Source organism: Magnolia sinica, chromosome 11 (assembly GCF_029962835.1).
Source record: "Magnolia sinica isolate HGM2019 chromosome 11, MsV1, whole genome shotgun sequence".
Classification (NCBI taxonomy): domain Eukaryota; kingdom Viridiplantae; phylum Streptophyta; class Magnoliopsida; order Magnoliales; family Magnoliaceae; genus Magnolia; species Magnolia sinica.
Genome location: NC_080583.1, coordinates 68043612 through 68069878, shown reverse-complemented (window position 1 = coordinate 68069878; position 26267 = coordinate 68043612). Strand labels below are relative to the sequence as shown.

The following is a 26267-nucleotide window of genomic DNA, read 5'->3' as shown; positions in this document are numbered from 1 at the left end:
CCTCAATGCAGTATCAAGGTATGCTCGAGGTCACTACAAAGGGCTCGTCACCAATCAGTGTAGGCCGACAGCACGAATATAGTGTCCCATACCACCATAATCGGCTCACGAGTCTGGATTGCTCACTGGTCACTACGGGGAGGCTCGTCACCCTAGCGTAGGCCTACAGCTCGACCATGGTGTCCCATACCACCATGCCTGGCTCATGAGTCTTAGCAAATTGAGGTACCATAGTTAATGGGATTGCACTGGTAAGTTTGGTACCCTAGATTCAAACAGTAGTGTCCATACATTGTGAACATCCACCGGGACAATCAGGTTACTTGACGGGCTCGACTAGCACGAGCGCACGTTGAGTTGAACGACATGAAGTGCGGAAACACTCCGTGTGGCCAAACCACTGCCGACAACCCTAATACGACTAGGTTTCGCCAAACACGTCCTACGTGACGAAAGCGACCTTAGCCATGAACTCAAAGCTTGTTACCGATTCCCTATACTATTTCATAGTCCCAAACACATTCAATTATAACAGATACTGATACAAGCAATTCAGAACAATAATGAATCAACAATTCCAATCATACAAGCATGTGAGCATTTGATGGATTTCAACTTAACATGAATTCACACATAAGTAGTGTCTAAGTTAAGCAGACAAAGAATGTAAGTTGCATGGAGGAAATCATACACATCATTAAGATAGTTGAGAATCTCTTCTTAATGCCCATAAAAAGTACAATATATTACACACTTATTCATTCAGATATTTCTACAAACACTTAGACTACATATTCCAACATACATGACGTATGTGGTGATAGCACATATTAGGACAAGTCCTTTCGCCAAGGAGTTGTTACACATACAACTAGCAACACATGACAATTAATCATGGCAAACACATGTTCATATTTCATATGTATACGATACTTTCTACATATACATGGAATACATAAATCTCAATATAGTTCTTATATATCAGAAACGCAATACAAACATCGCATTTGGCATGTGAAATTGCACCCACAACAATAATAAACCATTAACCGACATTGAAAGCCTTGAAAACCATAACCTATACGAATATAGTCCGCACCTTAAACCAGAAATTATGCAACAGATTCGATTTAGACGATAAGTCTTCGTCAATGGCGAATAGGTAACCTAAGGCATGAATTAGATTAGCTACATCAACACTTAAACTATTCTAAGTTCTAAAACAGGTTAGGGTTTAATTGACTTACCTAAAAATGAGATTAGAATCGCCGGAATAATGATTCAGATGCGATGGATTAGGTACGCAAGGTAATTGGAAAGAATTCCAAGATGATTCACCAACTTCTCTCTCACTTCCTCTCTCTTTTCCTCTCTCTCTCTTAGCTAGGGTCTGAAAAATTCGTATGGAATTTGAGAGTGAGGGTTTAAGGTCTTTATATAGGCCTAAAATTGATGAAATTAGCCACAGGGCCAAGGTATACTTAGGTTATAACCAAATATGGGCCGTTCCGGTCCAACGGAGCACTTCTGGTGGTCCATTTTTCACATGCGGTCGGACTTAAGCTCCCTGACCATGGATCTAGGTCAGGCTGAGTTTTCGTACCGATCGAATTTACAGATCAGCCGTGGCGGACCAGTTTCAGTTCAGCGGTCACGGTCACTCGATCAGGGCCACAAGTACATTGACATGTGTGGGACATTTCTCTTGATCCGAGGGTGTATTTAGGTCAGTTTCTGATGGTCTGAATCCTTATATTTGGTCCGCAAGCGACACGACTCAGATTTCTTAAATTTGAATTTTATTTCTAAATAGTTTCACGTTTCTCACACTCTTCACTCCGGGCTCAAGTTGTACATTTTTAGACACAGTTTGGACTTGATTTCTGAGGGGATTGTCAAGTCCAGTAATGCGATCATAACTGTATAGTTTCGGGGTAATCGGACTTTCGACGTACGTCCAGGTCCGATACAGAGTTTCAAGATGCTCCTAAGAGCAACCGGGTTTAAGGATAGATTCTAGATTTCAGGGTAATGTAGCGTCAATGATGCTGCACATTTTGGGTATTGCAGATCATATTTAAAGTGATTAGTGCTAATTTTATAAACACTCTAGTTTAACACTTGCTAATATTAACCTAATTTCTAAAGGATTTGGTCTTGGGTGATTTCTGCCTGAGGTGGTACTCGGGTCCTTGTACGGATTTTTCCAAGACGTTACACATGCAATAGTCAAGTACAACATGTAATGAACAAACCACATAGAGATCTCATTTGAGCATTTCAACAACCATATAGTGCACATGTTAACATACATAGGCATTTCATCCATAATTCATGCTATGGTAACATAGGTTACGTAAAGAAAATTATAACTATAGATAAGGGGATCGAGAATCCTATCTCAACACCCCTATATCATACATTTAAACAAGCATTTTCTCATTCAGACATTTTATCAGACACTTAGACTACACCTTTCATCATACATGTATTAGATTAGTTGTAACTTATATCCTGGCAAGCCCTTTTACAAAGGATTTGCCACATACACGGCAAGCATATATCCATAGTTAATAATCATGGCAAGCATAAATCAAAATTCCGTACTCATTTAATCATATCAACAAACATGTGGAATACACTATATTCAACATAGTTCATATATATGTGTAAAGCGCGGGAAACATCGTATCTAAGCATGTAATAGCGATCAAGTCAGTCATAAATCATTAACTGACATTGAAAGCCTTGAAAACTATAACCTAAACGTTTATAGTCCACACCTCACGCCGGTAGACTCATAACGAACTCAGTTTAAACACTAAGTCTTTGTCTACAGCACAACTGCAACCTACAATATGAAATAGGTTAGCTATTTCATCTAATACACCGTTTAGAAACCTAAAACAGATTAAGGTTAGGATTTCTTACCTAAGAACGAAACCAGAATCGCCGGTATAGCGACACGGTAGCGGTGTTTCAATACTTAGAGCGGCAGAGAACGATCTCTGTAGCAAAACCCTAACTTTCCTCACACTTTCTCTCTCTTTCCTTTTCTTTCTTTTATCTTCTCTCACCTAGGTTAGCAAATTCGTATGGAGTGAGAGAGGGGGTTTTAAGCCTTTATATAGGCTCAGGACTGATGGAAATGGCTCCAGGGCCAAGGTATACTTAGGTTTTATCTAAAGGGCGTCTGTTTCAGTCCAACGGAGCACTTCTGGTGTCCTCTCTTCAACATGCGGTCGGACTTAAGCTCCCTGACATTGGATCTAGGTCAAGCTGAGTTTTCGATCCGATCAGATTTACAAACGACCGTGGCGGACCAGCTTCAGTTCAACGGTCACCGATGCTCCATCAGGGCCATAAGTGTACTGACATGAGTTGGAAATTTTTCCTGATCCAAGGGTGTAATTAGGTCAGATTCTGACGGTCTGAATCCTTAGATTTGGCCTGCAAGTGAACGACTCAATTCACTTAAATCTGGGTTCGTTTTCTAAAGATATTCGTGTTTCTCACACACTTCACTCCGGGCTCAAGTTGTGCATTTCTGGACACTGTTAGGACTTGATTTTCAAGATGATTGTCAAGCCCAGTAAAGCGGTCATATTCATATAGTTTCGCGTTCATCAGACTTTCGACGTGCGGTCCAGGTCCGATACGGAGTTTCAAGGTGCTCCTGAGAGCAACCGGGTCTAGAGATTGATTCTAGATTTCAGGATAAAGTAGCGCCAATGATTCTGCACTTTTTGGGTCTTGCAGATCATTTTTAAAGTGATTAGTGCTAATTTTACAGGTACTCTAGCGTAGCACTAGGTAATTCTCATCTAATTTCTAAAGGATTTGGTCCTGAGTGATTTCTGCCTGAGGTGATACTCGGGTCTTTGTACGGATTTTTTCGAGACGTTACAATCCTTTTGGGTCTCCTCTGATAGACGGGATGAGAAGTAGATGCATCTAATACATCACTCTTGGCGATACCAAACGAGTACTGTAACATCCTGGATTTTCACTGTTTTGGATTTCTAAAAATCCTTGAAATTTTTTGTTATTAATTAACTTATAATATCACTTAATGACCATTAGCACTCAATGCTAGTTTATACAGTGGTGATACTAGTAAAGAACCGCACAAGTCTGATTAATCAGCCGTAGGAAGCCAATGAATCCGCCCGATCACTTGAACATCAAGTGTAGCCCCATGATTTACTCGCATAGGACCCAAATTTAACCCACCCATCGCTAACTAATCAAGACAAGCATAACTAAGTTAAAGATCTAACCGAAGCCAAGTCAGATATGGTCTGGATCTTAGCTAATTGACCAAATCAACCCCGTTGCTCTTTTAGCCTAAAACCGACGGTTTAGAGTAATCATGACCAAATCTCTACTTTCACTAGTTAGAAATAGGCAACAGTATGAACATAGTTAATCCAAACCCTAATCATTGCCCACGAGAAATCTCAGTACCTAATTTATTTTAGAAATGTCCCGATTTTCCGAACAAGTTCTAGACCGCTCGTTGGTGGTCCAAAACCATAGAATAATATTTGTCTTATTGGGCTTGACATCCATCGCGGAAGTCAGGTATGAATACTATCCAGAACCGCTCAACTTGAACCAAAGGACGAGTGCATGAGAAGTGCAAATACCCTAAAAGAATGAACTGAAACTTAAGTGAATTGGGTCATCCACTCTTATGCAAAGTTGAGGATTTTGGACCGTCGGTTTACGACCAAACTTTACCCGTGGAGTAAGGATATTTCCCTACTCATATCCGTATAGCCGCGGCCCCGATCAACTATCGGTGACCATTGAACAGACTTCTAATGATATATGTCGATCGGCGCATCCAAATGGCAGGCCGATCATATACATACGTAGATCATCATTAGGGCCAACTATTCAACGATGGGTGTCGACTCCTACGCCCCATAGTGGGCCCTAGAGCTTAGAAAGACCCTTCTATAGGTCTAGTATAGAAAAAACCTAGCCCTTGGGCCATTTACACCAAATCTAGTATTATAAAAGGGCCTCATTTGGGCACCCCCTCCCCCCATACGATTTTGCCCTAGAGAAAAGAAATAGAGAAAGAGAGAAAGAGAGAAGAGAGAAAAGGGAGAAAGAAGAAAGGAAGAAGAGAGGAAGGGAGAGTGAAGAAGGGAGAGAGTGTTTATGTGGGTGAGGGAAATCTTGTTGCTTGTAGGGTTGGTATTTCCTCAACCAAACCGGTGGCTACTACAAAACCTTCATCAAACGCACCCATGCCAAGAAGTGGAGGTAAGAATGGTATATTCTCCCTTTAATAGAGCAACCTAGTGTAGATTTCTAGGCATTAATGTTGTCTTTTTTTATTTTGATTTAGGAATTGGCGGTTTACCCAAATCCCCAAACCCTAAGATCTCAAAGAATGGAAATCTCCTCTTAAGGTGCGGACTATTATTCTTAGGTGGCTTAGCACCAATTTTAGTATGAATCTAATGATTATGCTTGATTGGGTGATGTATTGAATAATCTAGAGAAAACCTAGGAAAGACCTCACCTTTGATTCTCTCAATCAACATGGAATGCTACGTAATGTTTGTTGTTTTTCACATGATTGGGTATGTGTTTAATGAATGTATGTTTATTGTTGCGTGATTCTTGTTGGTGGTCCCTTATAGCTTATATGTTACTTTAAACCTTGTTGTATGTATGTGCTTGCTTAAGTCCCCAATGTATGGTATGCTAGTATTAGTCCTTATTGTATGTTCATGCTATGAAGGATTTATAGATCTTAGCTTCCTCACTAACCCACACAACACCCATGTACTTTATTTCATAATATTTTTAGTACTTGCAATTATAGAAAATCTAGATTCCTATGTTGATGTATGAATGCATGACCTTATTTGAGTTTAGATGGTAAACCATGGATTATGGAAATGTTACTGAATGTCGTTAAATCCCTAGGTTGGTCAGAAATTAAGGAGAGTAAGGATGGTCCCGTTGGTAGGACTATCCTGAGGCTAAACTCGTGGATTTGGGCGAGTGCGAATGGGCGACAGTAGTTGGACTACATGGGTCGCTTGTACTTGATGTCGTCCGTCATGTACTCACTTAGACCCACACGGTCTAGCCCAAGTACTGACCAATCATGCCCGTTAACCATATTTGCCCATGTCTGTATGGAACCTGGAACACCCTTCAACCATTGGAGCCCATTGACAACCATTTAAAATTAATCCACTGCCTCGAGAGCCGAGCATGGTAGAGTGAGACACTGTGTCCGAACTGTCAGCCTACGCTGGGGTGACGAGCCTCCCCGTAGTGACCGCGAGCGATCCCACATTTCAGCACCCCCATGTGCTTGAGGTCGGGGATAGGGAAACCCGACGGGATCAAGGATTGCGGGATCTCGGCATCACGCGTTGGGGAGCCTTGGCCTCGCAACCAGTTAGGACATTGATACATGGGGTGTATTAGATTCCCAACCTGTTGGATGAATGGACTTAACTAATAACTCGACTAACATGATCATATTGCATCGCACTAGCTAGGGTGGCGACTCAGCAGTCGAGGTCGCTCTGAGAGAGAGTTGGTCATACGCGATCGTTAGATGGAGTCGGTCGAGGGAGTGTTGTGGTGAGGGCATGCATCATATCATCCGTCATGCATGCGTATTAATAAGATTATTTAGTTATTTATGAATGATTGTTTTTCATTAAATTTATAATATAACTGATGCTTGTTACAACTTAAGACTGATAGCACCTACTGAGTTGATCACTCACTCCTACTCTGGAACGGTGTTTTAAAACACCAACCAGACTCTCATGTAGATGCAGGTGATGCTGAGTATGAGGAGCTCGGTGATGCGAGCCTCGAGGAGGAGGACGAGTTCTCCTTCTTTCAGTTGATGAGTGGGTCTTCATCGGCTCAGTAGATGGGACGTTGGATCACTAAGTAGTAGACTCAGTTTTATTCTTTTGGACATATTATTCTTTTGTGATTTTGTTGGGCAACGCCTGGTGCAACCCATGCATATTTTTGGACCTGTATATATATACTTGATCTCTTTCATTTCAGTAAACACGTGTGGTTGTGCTTTATATTCCAGGAAATTCCAAGCTGCGTATTTAAACCTGATTAATCGTACTTTAATAAGAAAATCGATTATAAGTGATACCCAGGAACTTGGGAGTTGAGTGTATGCACGACCCCCCGATTTTCAGGGTGTTACAAGTGCACATCGAATTCCCTATGCATAAAGCGTTCTTTCTCTTTAATATCATTTTCTTTCCCTCTCTTCAACTCCTCACCCTCCTCCTACATCATACAATCTTCTTTCTCCTTATTAAACTCCTCTCTCCTTCGCTAACTTTTCCTTCTCTTCAAAAAACAAATCCTTCTCCCCTTTCAATGCTCATTTTTCTTTCAATAACGCCTCCCCCTCATCAACCCTCGCTTCTTTTCTTCTTAACTCTTCCTTCTCTTTCCTCAATTCTTCTCTCTCCTTCTTCAATTCCTCTCTCTCCTTCTTCAACTCTTCCTTCTTAACTTGGAATTCCTCCATAAGCCCCCCCCCCTCCCTCCACGCCTTTCTAAACATCTTTGCCCTCTTCGTTTGATTCATTTTCCTCCTCATGATCATTCTCATTACCCTCTTCCTCATCTTCCTGAGTCTCAGTGAGCTACAAAATGTAACGATGGATGTGTAAGAGGAATGATACCTTTATAAAAGTAGAAAAAATATAGTTCATTTTTCATAACATCTTATCTGGAAACTTTCACGGATCGAGTGAACCACATCCGTTTCCCATTCTCATAGGGTCAGTTCTAATTTCATTATTACTGATGTTTGCAAAAGAACAAAGAGTATTGTTAAATAAAAAAGCGTATACCTGTTAGAATTAAGTAAAGTAAATGTCAGAGAAATATATTAACTTACAGCTTTATTTTCGAGAATAACATGTATTTTGTTGTACCACCAACTCTTCTAGTCTCGATATTGAATGAAGCGTGGAATTTGATGGAGAACATACAAAACAACACACTCTTGCAAGGTCGGTAGTATCTCCACTGCCCCTATCTGTTATAATGAAATTGCACCAGGTTAAAAATCTTTAATTGAATATAGAGGATAAACATATAAAAAATAAAAAGGTGTTCTTACTTGCAGAGGAAGGAGGCAACCATATACAGTGTACTGAGGGGCACTTGATGCGGCAACGCCAGATTCTATTCCTTGCGACATTGTATAGTATCCCAAACTACCCCAAGGATAGCTATAGAAATCATCTAGCGAGTCCACCAGGTGAATATAATCAATGTTGCACATGGTTTTCGGTTCAGTTCCCCTGAGAAAGAACTCTACAACCAGGAGTAAGGCAACCTTCACGACATCCTCATGCTTATTGGTGTCAACTAATCTATCAAACACGTCCATTAGGTCCTTCTTTAATACTGGATATTGCTTGAAGTACTTGTCTCTTAATGTACTCATAGTGCAACAATTTTTCGGTATAGTAAGATCTCCAGTCTTACGGCCCGTAATGAGGGCGAAGTCCATCTCGGTAAACTGCACTCGTCTCCTCTTGATCTCAAATACTAGATCACCATTATATCGTTGAAAAAGAAGGTGAAATAAAGCCCCTAAAAATCTAAAGGATGTAACATGTAATAGAAATGCAAAAGAGGATTGGCTAAACAAATTTAGCTGATTATCGTGCTTTTCCAATCCACCCTTCACCTTCTCAAACCATTATTTCAGTGTACACCTACAAGTTAGGTTGGGGATTATAGCAGAATATTTGTCACCTGCAAAGATGAAATTGAAAAACATATCAAACATAAAATTCACAACATAAATATAGTGTACAAAATTAGAAATAATTGAAAATAGTGTAACATTTCATAAATTTGAACAAGGTTCATATGAAATAGAGAGAGAAATTAAGCGAGGATATACCAGAAATTGTGCAATACAAACTATCAAAATAAGTGAGGCAAACGTGAAATTGAGCAAGGCAAACTAGATATTCAGCGGGTGACACTAGAAAAACAGCAGGGCAAACTAAAAATTCAGGGGGGCAAACTGTAAAATTGAGCGGGATAAATATGAAATTCAGCGGGGCAAACATGAAATTCAGCGGGGCGAACTGAAAATTCATTGGGACAAACATGAAATTCAGCGGAGGAAACTTCAATTTGAGTGGGGCAAACTAGAAATTCAGCGGGGCAAACTTGAATTTGAGCGGGGCAAACTAAAAATTCAGCGGGGAAAGTTGAATTTGAGCGAGCAAACTAGAAATTCAATGGGGCAAAATTGAAATTCAGTGAGGGAAACATGAAATTGAGCGGGGCAAACTAGAAATTCAGCGGGGCAAACATAAAATTCAGCAGGGGGAACTTGAATTTGAGTTGGGCAAACTAGAAATTCAGCGAGGCAAACTTGAATTTCAGCGAGGGAAACTTGAATTTAAGCGGGGTAAACTAGAAATTCAGTGGGGCAAACAAGAAATTGAGCGAGGGAAACTTGAATTTGAGCGGGGCAAACTATAAAATCAGCGAGGCAAACTAAGAAATCAGCGAGGCAAACATAAAATTGAGTGGGGGAAACATGAAATTCAGCGGGGCAAACTAGAAAATCAGCGGTGCAAACTTAACAGATAATTTCATGGATTGAGCCCAAAAATCTAAATGTATCCAATGTTCAAATGGACCACACCACATGAAAATTTTGAATTGAACTTCTCATGTTTATCATTTCTTAGGGGCCACAAAAGTTTTGGATTAAGCTTATAATTGTGTTTTCTATTAATCCATGTCTATATGATCTTATGAATAGGTTTGATAACAAATAAACATCACTGTTGGGCCCACTATGGTTTCAACGGTGGAAATCATTATGCCTATTGTTTCCCGTGGTATGATCCACTTGATCTTTTGATATGCTTCAATTTGGGGCTAAACCACTAAAATTAGATGGAAGAATGGATGGACACCGTGGATATACTACATACATTCAATGTGGGCCCATTTGAGTTTACTTAGTACAATGAGAGCGTACTGACTAACTCAGTACGCAATCCGATTATGCTTGCTACGCCCCACAATAATGCTTTATTTGTAATACATCATGTTCATCGGATTATGTATACACCAAAACCCCATATGTGGGAGGGAACTTAGACTTTGAATGGGGCAAACCTGAAATTGAACGGGGGAAACATTAAATTCAGCGGGGAAAACATGAAATTGATTGGGGCAAACTTGATTTTTAGCGAGGGAAACATGAAATTCAGCAGGGCAAATCATGAAATTCAACAGGGGAAACATGAAATTCGGTAGGAAAAACTGCAAATTGAGCAGGGCAAACATGAAATTCAGTGGGGAAACAGAAAATTCAGTGGGAAAAACTGAAAAATGAGCGGGACAAACATGAAATTCAGCGGGGAAAACATGAAATTTAGCGGGGCAAACTATGAATTCAGCAGGGCAACCTAGAAAATCAGCGGGGCAAACATGAAACTGAGTGGACAAACTAGAAAATCAGCGGGGGAAACATGAAATTGAGGGGGGAAACATGAAATCGGTCGGGCAAACTCGAAAATCAGCGGGGCAAACTAGAAAATCATTATGCTCACTGTTTCCAGTGGTATGATCCAGTTGATATTTTGGTATGCTTCAATTTGGGGCTTAACCCCTTAAATTAGATGGAAAAACCGATGGACGGCGTAGATATATTACAGGAAACGGATTGGCTACTCCCCCGCCACCAGCCAATAGTTGGTGTTCGGTGCTCTGTGGGCCCCATCATGATGTATGTGTTTCATCCATGCCATCCATCTAATTTTATAGATCATTTTATGATATTATACAAAAAATGAGGTATATCCTGATCTCAATTGGACCACATTACAGGAAACAGTGTTTAATGAACATCGACCATTAAAAACTTTTTGGGGGCCATAAAAGTATTGGATCAAGATGATCTTTGTTTTTAGCCTTCATCGGGTCTTTATGACCTAATAAACAGATTGGATTTCAGATAAACAGTACAGTGGGCCTCAGGAGGATTTAAATGATGGATATCCAATCACTATTGTTTTCCTGTAGTGTGGTACATCTAAGATTTATATCCCTCTTATTTTTAGGATAAAGCCCTAAAATGATCTTTAAAAATGGATGAACGGAATGGATGAAACACATACATCATGGTGGGGCCCACAGAGCACCGACCACCAGCCACGGGGCTGGTGTCAGGGGGAGTAGCCAATCCGTTTCCTATACTACATACATTCAATGTAGGCCCGACTGAGTTTAAAATATATCCGTGGTGCGTGCTTTCTTCACTGGACCGACCATTTTCAGAAGATGTAAGGGGGAATAGCCAATCCGTTTCCTATACTACATACATTCAATGTAGGGTCAACTAAGTTTAAAATATACCTGTGGTGCGTGCTTTCTTCACTGGACCAACTACTTTTAGAAAAATACAAAATGCTAATAAGGGGGGCCCATAATTTGAGTTTTTTTGGTCTTTCTCATGGAAATAGTGTGAGGAAAGGGGGTGAAAGCAACAACAGTTAAAGCAGTAGCGAAAAGGGAGAGGAAAAGCAAACAGTGGAAAGGGAGAGGAAAAGCCACAGCAGTGAAAAGGAGGGGTATTTTCGTCCTGAAATTCGGTCTCCGCACGTGCAGGTCTAAGTTCCCAAACTAAGTTTGTTGTGTTTCATAAAAACAGCCGGATAAAAGGTGGGGTCCACAGTCCCAAATTTCTCCCAGACAAACCGCGTCCTGCGTTGGTAGGGTTCTGACGAACCTCGTATATAAGCAGCTGTATGGAAGGAAAGAAATAAAAACCTTAACCCTAGCAGCAACAACAGAGGGATGGAGGCGGCTGATCTCGAAAGGTTTGCAGATTTTGGGTTTTTCTCTTCTTTTATTCTTTCCGTTTTGGAATTGTAGGGTTTGGATTTGCAGATTTTAGGGTTTTCTCTTCTTTCATTCTTTCCGTTTTGGAATTGTAGGGTTTGGATTTGCAAATTTTAGGGTTTTCTCTTCTTTCATTCTTTCCGTTTTGGAATTGTAGGGTTTGGATTTATCGCTCTCTTCTTTAAATGTAGAGATGAGATTCTTATGACGACTCATCCACCGTCGGCATGGCGTATTTATGTGGCAATCCGTGCCGTCCAAATCGCTGCCCTCATTTCGGATAAATCATGGCCTAAATAGCACGATGAATGGATGATAGTAACCATCTGATTTATCCTATTGAATTTGGACCTCTCACTTTTCTGCTTTTATCCATCCGTTGGTATTTTACTTATGGGATGGTTGGGATCTATCGATCGGTGTGAGTTTCGCCCTATGGTCCGTACACGACGTGCCCCATAATTGTAATGGTTTGGATCTCGGTTTCCGTACATGTGTTCCACATGTAAGGAGGATGAGTGAAAATGGTGATGAACTACCATTGTAGTCGTGTCCATGTTGGGATCTGTAGATAGGAACCTCCACATACAGGCATGCTTTCCCCAGGAGATGCGTCGCATGTGTAGGATACTCAGCCGTGAAAAAGATGGGCCACACCATGAAGATCAGCTGATGCTAAAATCAGGTCGATCCACTCATTGGGTGAGACACCATGTTGAAATCAGTGGGATCAAAGTGTACAGGTGGGGCCCATCGAAATCAGTAGGAAGTGTATGGATAAAGTTGCACAGGTGGGGCCCACCAGCGACTGTATCAGCTTGGTTTTCAGGCTGCACCTTTTGCTCAGATCGGATCTCCTGCACATGAGATGTTTTTGTGAGAGAGATAGTGTTGTATGTGAAAATAAAATTCACTTTGACGGGCTGTATGTAATCATCTCGTGGTGTCAGTTTTCGCCTTACATGCCATGTATCAGCTTCTGGCTATCCCTGTGTATAAGTGAGCATGTAGACATATTGTATTTCAAACTTTTCAGATACCGCCCCTTCTTTCCTGCCAACATGTCATGTTTGTTTACATCCGAGCGGTATGAAACATGGCCAAAGCAATGAATTTTAGCAGGACAACTAACCACTAATAGAGCGTGGCCGCCTCACATGGGCTGCCCACCTCGAGGGCTACACTTTACACAAGCCACCCCACTCGAGTTCAGTGTGAAAATGTCCCTGCATTAATCACCCCTATAATACCACTTTTGGTGTAGGATAACTAACCAATTGCTCTAAAAGCTTGAACTTATAGAACGTGACGAATCAATCCCTTTATCTCATAGCTCAGGTCAAGCCTTCGTTCGAACCCTTAATGATTGACGTTCATTCAACATTGTTTCCTGTAATGTGGTCCACTTGAGATTGGTATAGACCTTATTTTTCGTCTCATACCATAAAATGATCTTGAAAAATAGATGGACGGAATGGACGAAACACATACATCATGGTGGGGCCCACAGAGCACTGACCACCCACCATTGGCAGGTGGCAGGGGGAGTAGGCAATCCATTTCTGAGTGACCATGGTGATGTACAGGCCTTATCCACATCGTCCAGCCATTGGCTGATGGCTGGTGGTAAGTGCTTGGAGCTCGGTGAGGGTGAGGCAGTATAACGTCCTAGATTTTCGCTATTTTGAATTTCCAAAAACCCTTGAAAATTTTCAATATGACTAGCCTACGTTGTTGCTTATTAGCTTTTGACGCTCGAAGTGAGCCTATAAACGGATAATACCAGTAAAGAACTACACAAATCCAATCAATCAACCGTAGGAAGCCAACAAATCTGGCCGATCACTTAAACATCGAGGTTAGCCTCGGGATTTGTTCACGTAGGGTCCAAATCTAGCCGACTTATTACTGACTAATCGAGACAACCGTAACTAAATAAAGATCTACTCAAAGCCGAGACAAGTAGGGGTCAGATCTTAATTAATAAACCAAATCAATCCAGTTACTCCTTTAGCCTAAAAACCAACCGTTTAGGGTTATTAAGACCGAATCGCCGTTTCTGCTAATTATAAATAGGCTACACTATGAATGTAGTTAATCTAAACCTTAATAATTACGCATAAGAAATCTTGATGCCTAATTCATTTCAGAAATGCTCTGATTTTCCGAACAAGTTTCAGACCGCTGGTTAGTGGGCCACTAATTTAGAAACTATACAATAATGTCCGTCTCGCTGGGCTTGACGTCCATCACGGGTGGAGAACCAATATAGTACTCAGAACTGCGCAACTTGGGACAGAGGCCAAGTGCTTGAAATGCGCAAATACCTTAGGTTGAAGCATGAAACTTAAGTAAATAGACTTTTCGGTCCTTCACGAAATTGTGACTTTCTGACCGTTAGATCACAATCAAACTCAAGGTATAAGTTAAGGATATTTCTCTGCTCATATCTGTATAGTCGCAGCTCCGATCGATCACCGACGACCGTCCATTGTAAGTGGGGCCCCCACGGTTGATTGAAGAGTCTGATTGCCACCCAATTCTGACAAACTATAGATCTTATAGTGGGACACCTTTCTCGGATGAGCCAGTGGGCCCCCAGAAAGACCCTATAAGTGGGAAACAACCTCTCTTAGGGTTAATATAATGGATAAAGGGCCAATAGGGTCATTTGCACTACTTCTGGCATTGTATAAGGGCTTTATTTGGGCACCCCCTTCTCCTATACGAATTTCATACCTTAGCTTGGGTGAGAGAGAGAGAGAGAGAGAGAGAGAGAGAGAGAGAGAGAGAGAGAGCTTGGAAGAGTGAGGGTTTGTGCACATTCACTCTCCCATTCCTCTCTATAGCCAAATTGCCACTCTCATATCTTTTAGAGAGTTCTCTAGGTGGCGATTGGAGGTAAGAAATAGAATATACTCTCTAATATAGTCTTTTGGATTAGGTTTTTTAGTCCTTACAATGGTTTGTGTGATTGTTTAGGCTTTGGTAGATTTTCTCTATAACCCTAATCCTAGGAGCGCTTTGAATCGGACAAATCATTGCAAAGGTGCGGACCATTATTTCTAGGTTATCGCTTATCGACCCTTGAGGGTTTCAGTTAATGATTAAATGCTTATACATGAATTTGTGCATGCGAATATGTTGACATTTTGATTTTTCTTCTATAATATATGTTATTGGTCGGATATAGATGCTTACATGTTTGATAAAAGGACTAGGTAATTGAATGTGTTGTTTTATGGATGCTCATATGCTTGATTGAATGCCTAACTGAATGTGTTATTTTATTGATGCCCACATGTTTGATAAAGCACCCAAGTAGGTGTGTTGCTTCTATTGATGCTCACATGTTCGACGAAATGCTTGAGTGATTGTGTAGTAGAACCTATGCTATAGTTGTGTGATGTAATGTTTAGTCCATAACGATACTTAGGATTTTTATGATGTTGGGTCAGTTGGCTAACCACCTGAACTAAATGAGTGGTCTAGGATAAGGCGGCCACCCTAAGCTTGTTCGATCGACTCAGGTTGAACACGGATGACCAACAATAGCTGGACTACACGGGCTGTTTGCACCCAGTGCTGGTTGTGTCGTGGTTCTCTCAGGTCAATCAAATTAGTCCACTAGTTGACTAATCATGAAATGGAATCTAGGATACCCCATTCACAATGGATATGTCCATTCATAACTGTTAGTGCGATACGATCCCACTAAGACTCGTGAGTCGGACATAGTGGTATGAGACACCGTGTCCGAGCTGTCGGCCTACACTGGGGTGACGAGCCTTCCTGTAGTGACCAGTGAGCAACTAAAACTCATTAGTCGGGCATGGTGGTATGGGACACCGTGTCCGAGTTGTCGGCCTATGCTGGGGTGACGAGCCTCCCTATAGTAACCAGTGAGCGTTAATGGAGGTGATAAATCATTGTTCGAATGGCCCTCATTAAATTACCTGGCCGATGGTTTCGTACCAGAGTACCATTCGAATGACTCGGGCGTGAATGGAATTGGGTGACGAGCAATTTCCTTTGTGTTTTTGGTTATATGTGATAAGCTCGCACCTCAAAACTGAGTAATCATACTCGGTTTGGGTAACGACCCATACCGGTTTGATCCTCATACATTTAAGTATCATACCGTACCTTTGAAATTATTGATTTGTGAGATAAACGGGTCACACCGAAATTTGGATTAAGGGACACTGATAAGGAGTCGTTACATGCGGCAACGAGCCACGTGATTCGGATAAGGACTCATGATATAACGTCGATATCCTAACTTCTCCAATATGCTGGATGAATTGAACTTAATAATTACTCAGCTAACATGATCATTCATCACATTGCATTAGCTTAGAATGTGGCGAAACAAAAGTTGAAGTCGCATGTTGAGAAAGTGTTGTCATTTGTGAACCAGGTGCTCGGAGTAGCGTGTGAGAGTGTTGTTTGGAAAGGGCATGCGTCATTTTATATCTTCATATGTATATTTAACAAGAGTATTTAGGTATTATTTGATTTTTTGTTTATTATTAACTGCGCTGATTATGTCAATAACATGTGTAACTTAGAACTAATGGAACCACTATGTTAGCTACTCACTCCTACCTGGGACGGTGTTTTAAAACACCAACCAGGCATATTATTGATGCAAGATTTATCGAGGCCTCCGACGGGTAGGCTTAGATCGGCTTGCGCCACCATCGTTATGTTCTGGTAGATTTGGAATAAACTGAAAACTTTACACTTTAACCATCTTAGGTATGTATATTGTGGCTTGTATAATCCTCATTAGGGCGGACACCACTTTTCAAGTGTACTTTGACTGTTTGTCCTATATTTATTAATCTTTGTTATATCTGCCTCGCTTTGGTTCTACTAAGTTGAATTGTGCAACTCTTATTATCTGTTTGCGGAATGAATGTGAATCTGAATGAGGTCACATGTGTATTCTCATTAGGTTAACACCCGGAAACTTAGGTGCCAATTTTCGAGGCATTACAGCCAAATTTTTGCATCAACAATATATATTATATCCTAACCGTCTGCCCATTTGATGAGCTTATCATCAGAGCAGAAAAATAATACAGATTCAAAGATCAAGTCGACCACGAGCTTATCATCTAACATTGAAACCCTATTGGGGTAATAGGAGTTTTGGATCAATGATATTTGTTACTACCTTATGAATATAACATTACGAATAGATTAAATATAAAATAAACGTTACGGTGGCCCTACTAATGTTTTAACCATTAGAATAATTGTCGTAATGCCATTTGTGGTTTGGTCCACTTGAGCTTTGGATATAAATAGTTTATACGCTAATGCTCTAAACTAATTTATCTAAGTGTACGAACGGTGTGAATATATGGTGTGAATAGGGCCCACTGTTGAAAACTTTGTGGGTCATAGAAACTTTCGATCAACCTAATATTTGTAATTACCCTTCATCACCGTGTGTGAGACCTCGTAAACAGGTTGGATTTTGAAAAAGCATCATGGTGGGCCCTAGAAAAATTTCAACCGCGTTATTTTTGTAGCCATTCGTAAACCTGCAAACCGACATACAACTCCTTTTAATGACGGGATTACGTCTCTAAAATTGAGTAGGCACCTTGATGTATGGGCCTTATCCACACCGTTCATTTATTTTTTTCGCAGCATTTTAGTAATTGATATAAAATATAATAAGATCCAAGGTTCAAGTGCACTACACCACAGGAAGCATCCGTGATCATGATTCTCATCATTGAAACTTTTCTAGTACGCATCGTTGATATTTATTTTTCATCCAAACCTATTCATAAAGTTACATAGACTTGGATGAAAAGAAAACACAAATACAAGCTCCATCTAAATCTTCTGGTAAGAGTTTAATCCAAGCCCTTCGTAGGAAGTTCTTGCCCAACTAGTTTGGGTGGGGCCCACCGTGATGTTTGTTAGAAATCCAACCCGTCCATCCATTTTTTGAGATCATTTTAGAAGATGAGACCTAAAATTAAGAGGATCCAAATCTCAAGTGGGCCATACGAGATGAATCAGTGGGGAAAGAATTCCTACCATTGGAACCTTCCCAGAATCCACCTTGATGTTTATATTCCATCCAAACCGTTTATAAGGTCATTTTCACTTGAGATGAAGTGAAAAAAATTAAGAAATTAAACTGATACAAAACTTTTGTGGCCATATAAATGTTTCAATGGTGGTCACTAAATCCCCACTGTTTCCTCTCGTGTGGCCCACTTGAGTTTTTGATCCTCTTCATTTTTTATCGCATGTCCTAAAATGAACTCGAAAAATGGATGGGCGAAGTGTCTTTCTAACAAACATCGCAGTAGCCCCACACAGAATCCTGTGCAGGAACTTTCTGCGAAAGGCTTTCCCAGGAGATCCGCGTCATTCTTATACCCTAAAAACCTTAAGAGCTTATAAAAACTCACTGCCTACTATTTTCGGAAAGAAAGAAAGAATATGGAGAAAGTGAGAAAGTTGAGTTGAAGAGAGAGAAAGAGAGATTCAAGTTAGCTCAAGGTTAGCTGCTCAGGTGAGTTTCAAGGTTAGCTCAGGTAAGTTGACTTATGCAGATTCTAATTATAAATAAATTAGATTTTTATAATTTTCTAGTTAAACTGGATGAATCATTCAGTTGACTCATGAGTTGTGGTTAATTTCTATATGAAAATTGGTTCAACCGGTTAAGTTGAGGAATCTATTGAACTGCTTATATGTTGAACTTATGTCAGATTTCGTACTGGTCCATATCCATATCTTATAGGAAGGTGACCCTGAAGAGCTCGGATGGCAAAGAGTTCGTGATCGATGAGGCGGTGGCCCTCGAATCGCAGACAATCAAGGACATGATCGAGGATTACTGCACGGACAACAGCATCCTCCTCCTCAACGTCACTAGCAAGATCCTCTCCAAGGTCATTGAGTACTGCAAGAAGCACGTTGAGGCGGATGCCAGCAATGACCACTCCAGCGACGAGGAGCTCAAGGCCTGGGATGCGGATTTCATCAAGGTCGATCAGGCGACCCTCTTTGATCTTATCAAGGCAGCGAAATATTTGAACATTCAGAGGTTGCTCCACCTGACTTGCAGGACATTGGCTGACCTGATGAAGGGAAAGACTCCTGAGGAGATCCGCCGGACATTCAACATAAAGAATGATTTCACCCCTGAGGAAGAGAGCCAATGGGCTTTTGAGTAAATGAAACCTCTAACCACCGCTTACCATGTGTTGATTATAAGTAGGGTTAGCGTCTTTGTAGTTTTTAAGTTTTCATAGGGGTTGGTTGCAGGCAGACTATGGATACTCGCTTCCAACCTCAGATTTGCGTTCTTTCCTTTTTAATCCTTTGTATTCTACACTTGTGGTTTGGACCTTGCTTTCTAGTCTTCCATGCTAAGGATTCTTTTGATTTTTTTTATATATATTTTTTTGAAGAACGTAAAAGAGAGAAATAATTAAAGGAGAAAAAGACGACAAAGCTGCGATTCAACTTGATGTATAGGCCAAAAATCTGAAAATCTGAAAATCATAATATGAAAATCTGAAAAGGTAACTTATGTTTGAGTTTTAAAAGGTAAAATGGAAAGTGAAATCTGACATAGAGCTGTCGCTGACAGTTTCACGGCCAAGATGGATCAGAAAAGGCCCCGTCGACGACAAAAGTGATCCAAACCATCAGATCTGAGATCGGGCGTATCCCGCTTTGTAGCAGGAGAGGCGGAGGCTCAAGGGCCACTGAGGGGCTACTGTGATGTATGAATTATATCTACACTGTCCATCCACTTTTTTATATCATTTTAGTGTATGAGCAAAAAATAAGGCAGATCTAAGAATCAAGTGGACCACACCACATGAAGCAGTGGTGCTAATGATGCCCATCATTGAAACCATGTTAGGGTCCATCATTTTGTTTATTTTCCATCCAACCATATAGACCGGCATGAAGTGAAAAAAAGCAAATATCATCTTGTTACAAAACTGTTTTGGCCCCCAAGAAATTTTCAACGGTAGGGATTAAATTGCCACTTTGTGGTCTATTTGAGCCTTGGATCTAGGTTATTTGTGGGGTAATGATATAAAAATGATATGTAAAAATGGATGGACGCTGTGGATAAAATCCATACATCATATAGGCCTCTCAATGGCTGGAGGGTTTTCACAAAAAGTTTAGATGGATGTTTATCATAAATCCACCCTGTTTGTCCGTTTTCTGAGATCATTTCAGGACATTCTACGGAAAATTAGTGGATACAAAACTCAGGTGGGCCGCATGAGAGGAACAGTTGTGATTCAGTGACCTCCATTGAAACATTTTTAAGGTCAAAGAAGTTTCTTATCATGCTAATTCCCAGTGGGAATGATCTTATAAACTGTTTGGATGGCATATAAAAATCAAGGTGTGTTTTTTGGATCCTTATCATAAAAATCTTATATCCAACCCGTCCATCCATTTAGCAGGCTCATGTTAGGATATATGGACAAACTGAGCTGAATCCAGTAATCAAGTGGGCGCTAATATTGCGGTATGTATTACATGGAAACATCATTTTGGATCGAAGGAGGTTTCAACGGTAGGAATTTTTCTACCCACCTTTTCCTTCAGTGCTGCCCACTTGATTCTTGGATCCTGTATACTTTTTGTTCTCATGTCTTAAAATTTCTTGGATCCTCTATACTTTTTGTTCTCATGTTTTAAAATGATCTTAGATGGAAGGAGTGGATTTCTCACAAACATCATTGGCCCTCACACACCACCGAAACTTTCCGGTGTGTTTACACCACTAAGTATTGTGGGTCTCATCATCAGATATATATTATATCCCAACCGTCTGCCCATTTGATAAGCTTGTCGTCAGGCTTGAGCAGAAAAATAAGATATATCCAAAGATCAAGTGGACCACACTGCAAAAAGTAGGGGGATTGAGCATGTACCATTGAAACCTTTTTGGGTTACAGAAGTTTTGGATCAAAATATGATATTTGTTATTCCTCTTCATCCAGGTCCGTATGACCTTGTGAATAGATTGGATGGAAAATAAATGTTATGGTGGCCCCTACCAGACGAATGTTTTTACCTTAGAATAATTGTCCCATTGACAATTGTGGTATGGTCCACTTGAGCTTTTGATATGACTCGTTTATACATAAACGTTAATGCTCTAAAATGATCTATTTGAACGGATGAACGGTGTGGATATAATAAACACGTCATTGTGGGCCATGTAACTTTGATCTCCATTGATCCATCAAACCGCATAATGCTAGTTTGGGCCCACGTTAATGTTTGTGAGAAATCCACACCGTCCATCTATTATGGGAGTTCATTTTATAAAATGCTACCAAAAACGAGGCGGATCCAAAATTCCAAACCTGAGAGAAAATCGGAGAAAGAGTTTTCTAACTTTGAAACCTCCCTGGGATCTACCTTAATATTTATATTCCATCCAAACCCTTTATAAGGTCATTCCCACTAGGATGAAGTGAAGACACTGAAAAAATTACCTAATATGATACTTTGTGGCCATACAATGTTTCAAACGGTGGTCACTGAATCTACACTGTTTCCTCTCATACAGCCCACTTGAGTTTTGGATGCACTTTTTTCTTTTCTTTTTTTTCTCATTTCTTAAAATAATCTCTCAAATCGGATGTACGGTGTGGATTTATCACAAACATGACAGTGTGACCCAGTACGAAAGGCTTTTGCAGGAAATCCTCGTCCGAAGGGGATTGCCCGGTGTTCCACCACGGACCTGCCAGTGTGTTTACGTAGCAAACTGCTGTGGGCCCAATATAATATATATGTTATATCCACACCGTCCATCCATTTTTTGAGATCAATTTAGTGCATTAAACAAAAACTGAGGCAGATCCAGATAAAAGGTGGACCACACCACAGAAAGAAGTGGGGACAATAAGACCTACCGTTGAAAACTTTGTGGGCCAAAGCAACTTGGAATCAAGCTAATATTTATAATTTCCCTTCATCCTCGTCTATGAGACCTCGTTAACAGGTTGGATTGCAAAAAAGCACAATGGTGGGCCCTATAAAATTTCAACGGTGTTATGTGGGTGGCCATGCGCAAACTCCCCGCAAACGCGACATTGCACATGGATTTACTGCGAAAGCCTCTAACAAGATTATAAGTGGGGTCCACTGTGATGTTTGAGAGAAATTAAACCCGTCCATCCGTTTTTTTAGCTCATTTTAGACGAAAAATAAGGTAGATCCAAAACTCAAGTAGCTACAAGAGAGGAAATAGTGGGGATTTAGCGAGCACGGTTGAAATATTCATATGGCCACGAAAGTCTCATATTAGTCTAATTTTTCGATGTTTTCGCTTCAGCACAGTGAAAATGACTTTAAAAACGGTTTGGATGGCATATAAACATTAAGGTAGAGCATAGGAAGGTTTCAATGGTAGAAATTCCTTTCCCCATTATTTAATCTTGTATGGCCCAGTTGAATTTCGATACTCCTCATTTTTGATCGCATGTATTAAAATGAGCTCGAAAAATATATGGACGGGTTGGATTTTTCATAAACACAACGATATACCCCATCTTGCATCCCATCACTGGAACTTCCTACCAAAGGCTTTACCAGTAAATCCACGTCCGACATCAGCTTTGAGTGACCAGGAAACGGATTGGCTACTCCCCCTGCCACCAGCCCGGTGGCTGATGGTCAGTGCTCTATGGGCCCACAATGATGTATTTATTTAATCCATCCTGTTAATCCATTTTTACATATCATTTTAGGGCTTGATATAAAAAATGAGAGGGATATAAATCTCAAGTGGACCACTGCAACGTGCTGGGAAATTCCATACAAGTCAGAACGCGTTGACCAACCTATCTAGAATTAATAGACTTAGGACATTCGTGACCTGGTTACCACCCCCGACCATGCAAGTCCACAAGCGAGACTAGATCAAACCATCGACCACACTAGAGATTTACACCAATGGCCGAAATCCTCCTAAGGGTGACCTGACACGCCATTTCGATTGTAAGACTGACATCATCATCCCGTTGGGCCTAAGATCCTAGAGGGGCATGCATCCTTGTGGGCTTGATGCCCATCGCGAGTATTAAGTCAGGACAATGCTCGGAAACCGCCCAACTTAAGCCTGCCAGCCAAGTGCATGACAAAGTGCAAGTGACCAGCAAAAGGGGTCAACACCTCATTCGGTTGTGAAATCGAGGCGGACCGTCGGATGTTGGCCAGATTTGGAACATCCGTCAAGATTATTATCTTGGCCAGTTCCATATAGTCTGGTGTCCAACTGGCAAAGGGACATCGTTAAATCGAAATGGGGCCCTCAGGTCCCATTTAGGTGCCTGATCACTGGCCCACAATATATCATGGCCTATCCGTTACCAAAATCCATAGCCCTAGACACAGATTGCCTTGTAGGCCTCCCCTCATGACCCTACTGACCAAAACTGGCTCATATAGGGTTAGTATGAGAGCACAAGTGCCACTAGGGCCATTTGCACCAAGACTGGAGTTATAAATACTCCATTTTCTCACACCCATCTCCCTTACACAAATTTGCTAGCTAACCTAGGGCATTTCTAAGAGAGAAAGCAAAGGAAAGAGAAAAGGAAGTAGGGAGAGTTTAGATCCAACCAAGGGACACTGATTTCCTCTTCTTTAGGAGGACTCTGTGCTGCAACCGGGACTTCGCTCGGGTTCCTTAGAACCACGAAAAGGTGAGATCCGACCCTCGACCCATACCCTAGACTGTCGAAGCTTCTCTTTCCAAATTTTCTTATAGACTACGTTTATTGTACAGATCCTTACGCCTTACATCGAACTCTACCTTTGAAACTGCTGAAAGAGGAAGAATCGCCGCAAAGGTACAAACTATTAACCCTAGGCTACCTTTTATCGATCCCTGAGAGTCCAGATAACGATCATGGGCCGCGATCTGTGCTTAAAAACTTGCCATGCTGCTTTATTTGAAATGATTTGCAAATGATCTATTTTATGAAAATTATTGTAGTCCAAGTGTTCGATGAAATGCCTAATCATTCATGTTCTAGTTTTCGTTGTTAATTGTACGTTTGATGAAATGCTTAAGTAAAGTTAACATAACATACGCTACTCATGTGTTAAACTGTTATGATTTTATCAATGTGTAACTCAGCTGATGCTCAGGTGTTCAATGAAATGCCTAAGTGAAGTTAGGACGCTGAATGCTACGCATGTGTTAATTGTTAAGATTATATAGAAATGTGTAGTTCCACTAATGCTCATGTATTTGATGAAATGCCTGTGTGAACTCAAAAATAATAACATGCAATCGTAACGTGGCGATTACTGAGTCACAGAGACTAATGATTTCTCACCCACCTCGGGAATGTCAACTAACCACTTGAATTAATAAACGGCTCGGTCCAAACCGACCGCATTTGGCTTATCCGATTGACTCGGGTTGAACTTGGAAGATCGACAGTAGCTGGACTACATGACACGCTTGTACCAATGTCGGTTGAGCCGAAGTACCCTAGGTCAGCCGAACTAGCTTGAAAGTCGACAAATTGTTTGAAGACCTTAGATTAAGTAATCTTGAAAGGAACATAGAGTACTCACGTTACTACTGGATGAGTCTACTTTGAACCGCAACCCAAAAAGGAATTTGCGAGACTCATGAGCCGAGCATGGTGGTATGGGACATCATGTCCGAACTGTCGGCTTACGTTGGGGTGACGAGCCTCCCCGTAGTGACCATTGAGCAATCGAGGAAGTTGTGAGTCAGATATTCCTAACCACAGTAATATTACGACCGTCTCGCGTGTGCATATGAGTGACGACTCTTATGTAGATCACGAACGCCCTTCGCTCATCGATGAGCTGTCTAATCCCATGCATCCGGATTATGTCATCCGGGTCCATAGTGATTGCTCGGGCCGGTTGGTCGAGCTAGTGTTAGCTTCTTATCGATGGGGGAAATATCGTGTGGGTTATGAACCTGATACCAGATTTTGAGATGCAGGCAAGGAGTGTTTCCGCCACTCCGAGTCCGCAAACTAATTGAGATTAAGATATGATGAGGGCACTTTGGTTTCCTAACCCACGGGGTGAATGGAATTGACGAGATGCTTGACTCCTGAATAGAATTTCTTGCATTGCACCTGTTAGGAAAATGTCCATGTCACGACTTTATATTTCTTAGATTTATAAATATTCATTTGAAATTGTTGTTTCCTTTGATATCCTTACCTATACTGATTGGATTGATAACATGCGTAACTCATTGTTAATGGTACCACTGAGTTGATCACTCACTCCTACTCTGGAACGGTGTTTTAAAACACCAACAAGATAACCCCTTAGATGTAGGTACCACTGTGGCAGACACAATCAACGACGCATATTTAGACCAGGAGGCGGAATTCTCGTACTTCCAGGTCTTCGACGGGCCAACTTAGCCTACGTGTTACCCATGTTCCTTTGATATCCATGTTGGGCCTGGATACCCCATTCTTTTGAACATATTCTTTTGAGCACTTTAGTTGTATATTTCGTCTTCCTTTGACATCTATGTTGGGCCTGGATACCCCATCCTTTTGGACATATTCTTTTGAGCACTTTAATTGTATATTGGGCCTGGTTGTATGCATGTAGCCCGACTCGATGTATTTTGTTTTGAGAATCTTAGACGTATTCCTTTGAAAGCCTTAGATGCATATCTTTGATAATTCTAGTTTAGTCAACTCCGAGCATTTTAAGTCCATAACTCGTTTACATGAGATCACTTGACACGTGATCGTCCCATGACAAGTTCTCAATCGCGCTCCCTGCCCAATGAGGCGAGATTAATACCCGGAACCTTGGGAGTCGAGGAGTACTCAACTCTTGAAATTTTGGGATGTTACAACCACACCATAGGAAAACAATAGTGATTGGATATACACCATTAAAATCCTCCTAGCGGCCACTGTAGTGTTTATTTGACATCCAATGTATTTATTAGGTCATACAAACCCAGATGAAGGGAAAACACAAATATCATCTTGATCCAAAACTTTTATGGCCCTGTTGGAGCATAAAAATCATGAAGAAAGATTGAAGATCAGAAATCAAACATGGAGTGAAAAAATGAGAAAGAAGCAAAGTGATTTGTTTGACACTTACACGGGTCGCGCAACCAGTAGTAGTTGCGCGGGTTGCACAACAGTAGCAGTGGTTGCGTGGAGGGCGCAATTAGCCTAATATGTTCGCAACAGGAGTCATCCATTTCACGGATCATGCAACTGAATTCACCATCGCGATCGCGCAATCAGGAGTAGATGACAATTTTGATGAATGGCCAGATCTGGTGC

General features: G+C 41.0%; 2 protein-coding genes across 3 annotated transcripts in view; both read left to right on the top strand.

Annotated features, from left to right (window-relative positions):
- Positions 1 to 19130, top strand: part of LOC131219283 (SKP1-like protein 1A) — a 51995-nt gene extending 32865 nt beyond the window's left edge. Inside the window, exons 2-3 of the mRNA XM_058214351.1 lie at positions 18504 to 18539; positions 18634 to 19130. Of these exons, the coding sequence (XP_058070334.1) occupies positions 18645 to 19130 (486 nt within the window). The 5' untranslated portion in view covers positions 18504 to 18539; positions 18634 to 18644. The remainder of the gene's footprint in view (positions 1 to 18503; positions 18540 to 18633) is intronic.
- Positions 18400 to 26267, top strand: part of LOC131219284 (SKP1-like protein 1A) — a 49199-nt gene continuing 41331 nt past the window's right edge. The window contains exon 1 of one of the 2 annotated variants that reach the window (XM_058214352.1): positions 18400 to 18485. The gene's annotated coding sequence lies outside the window, so the exon portion shown is untranslated. The remainder of the gene's footprint in view (positions 18486 to 26267) is intronic. The other variant, XM_058214353.1, reaches the window with a different exon arrangement.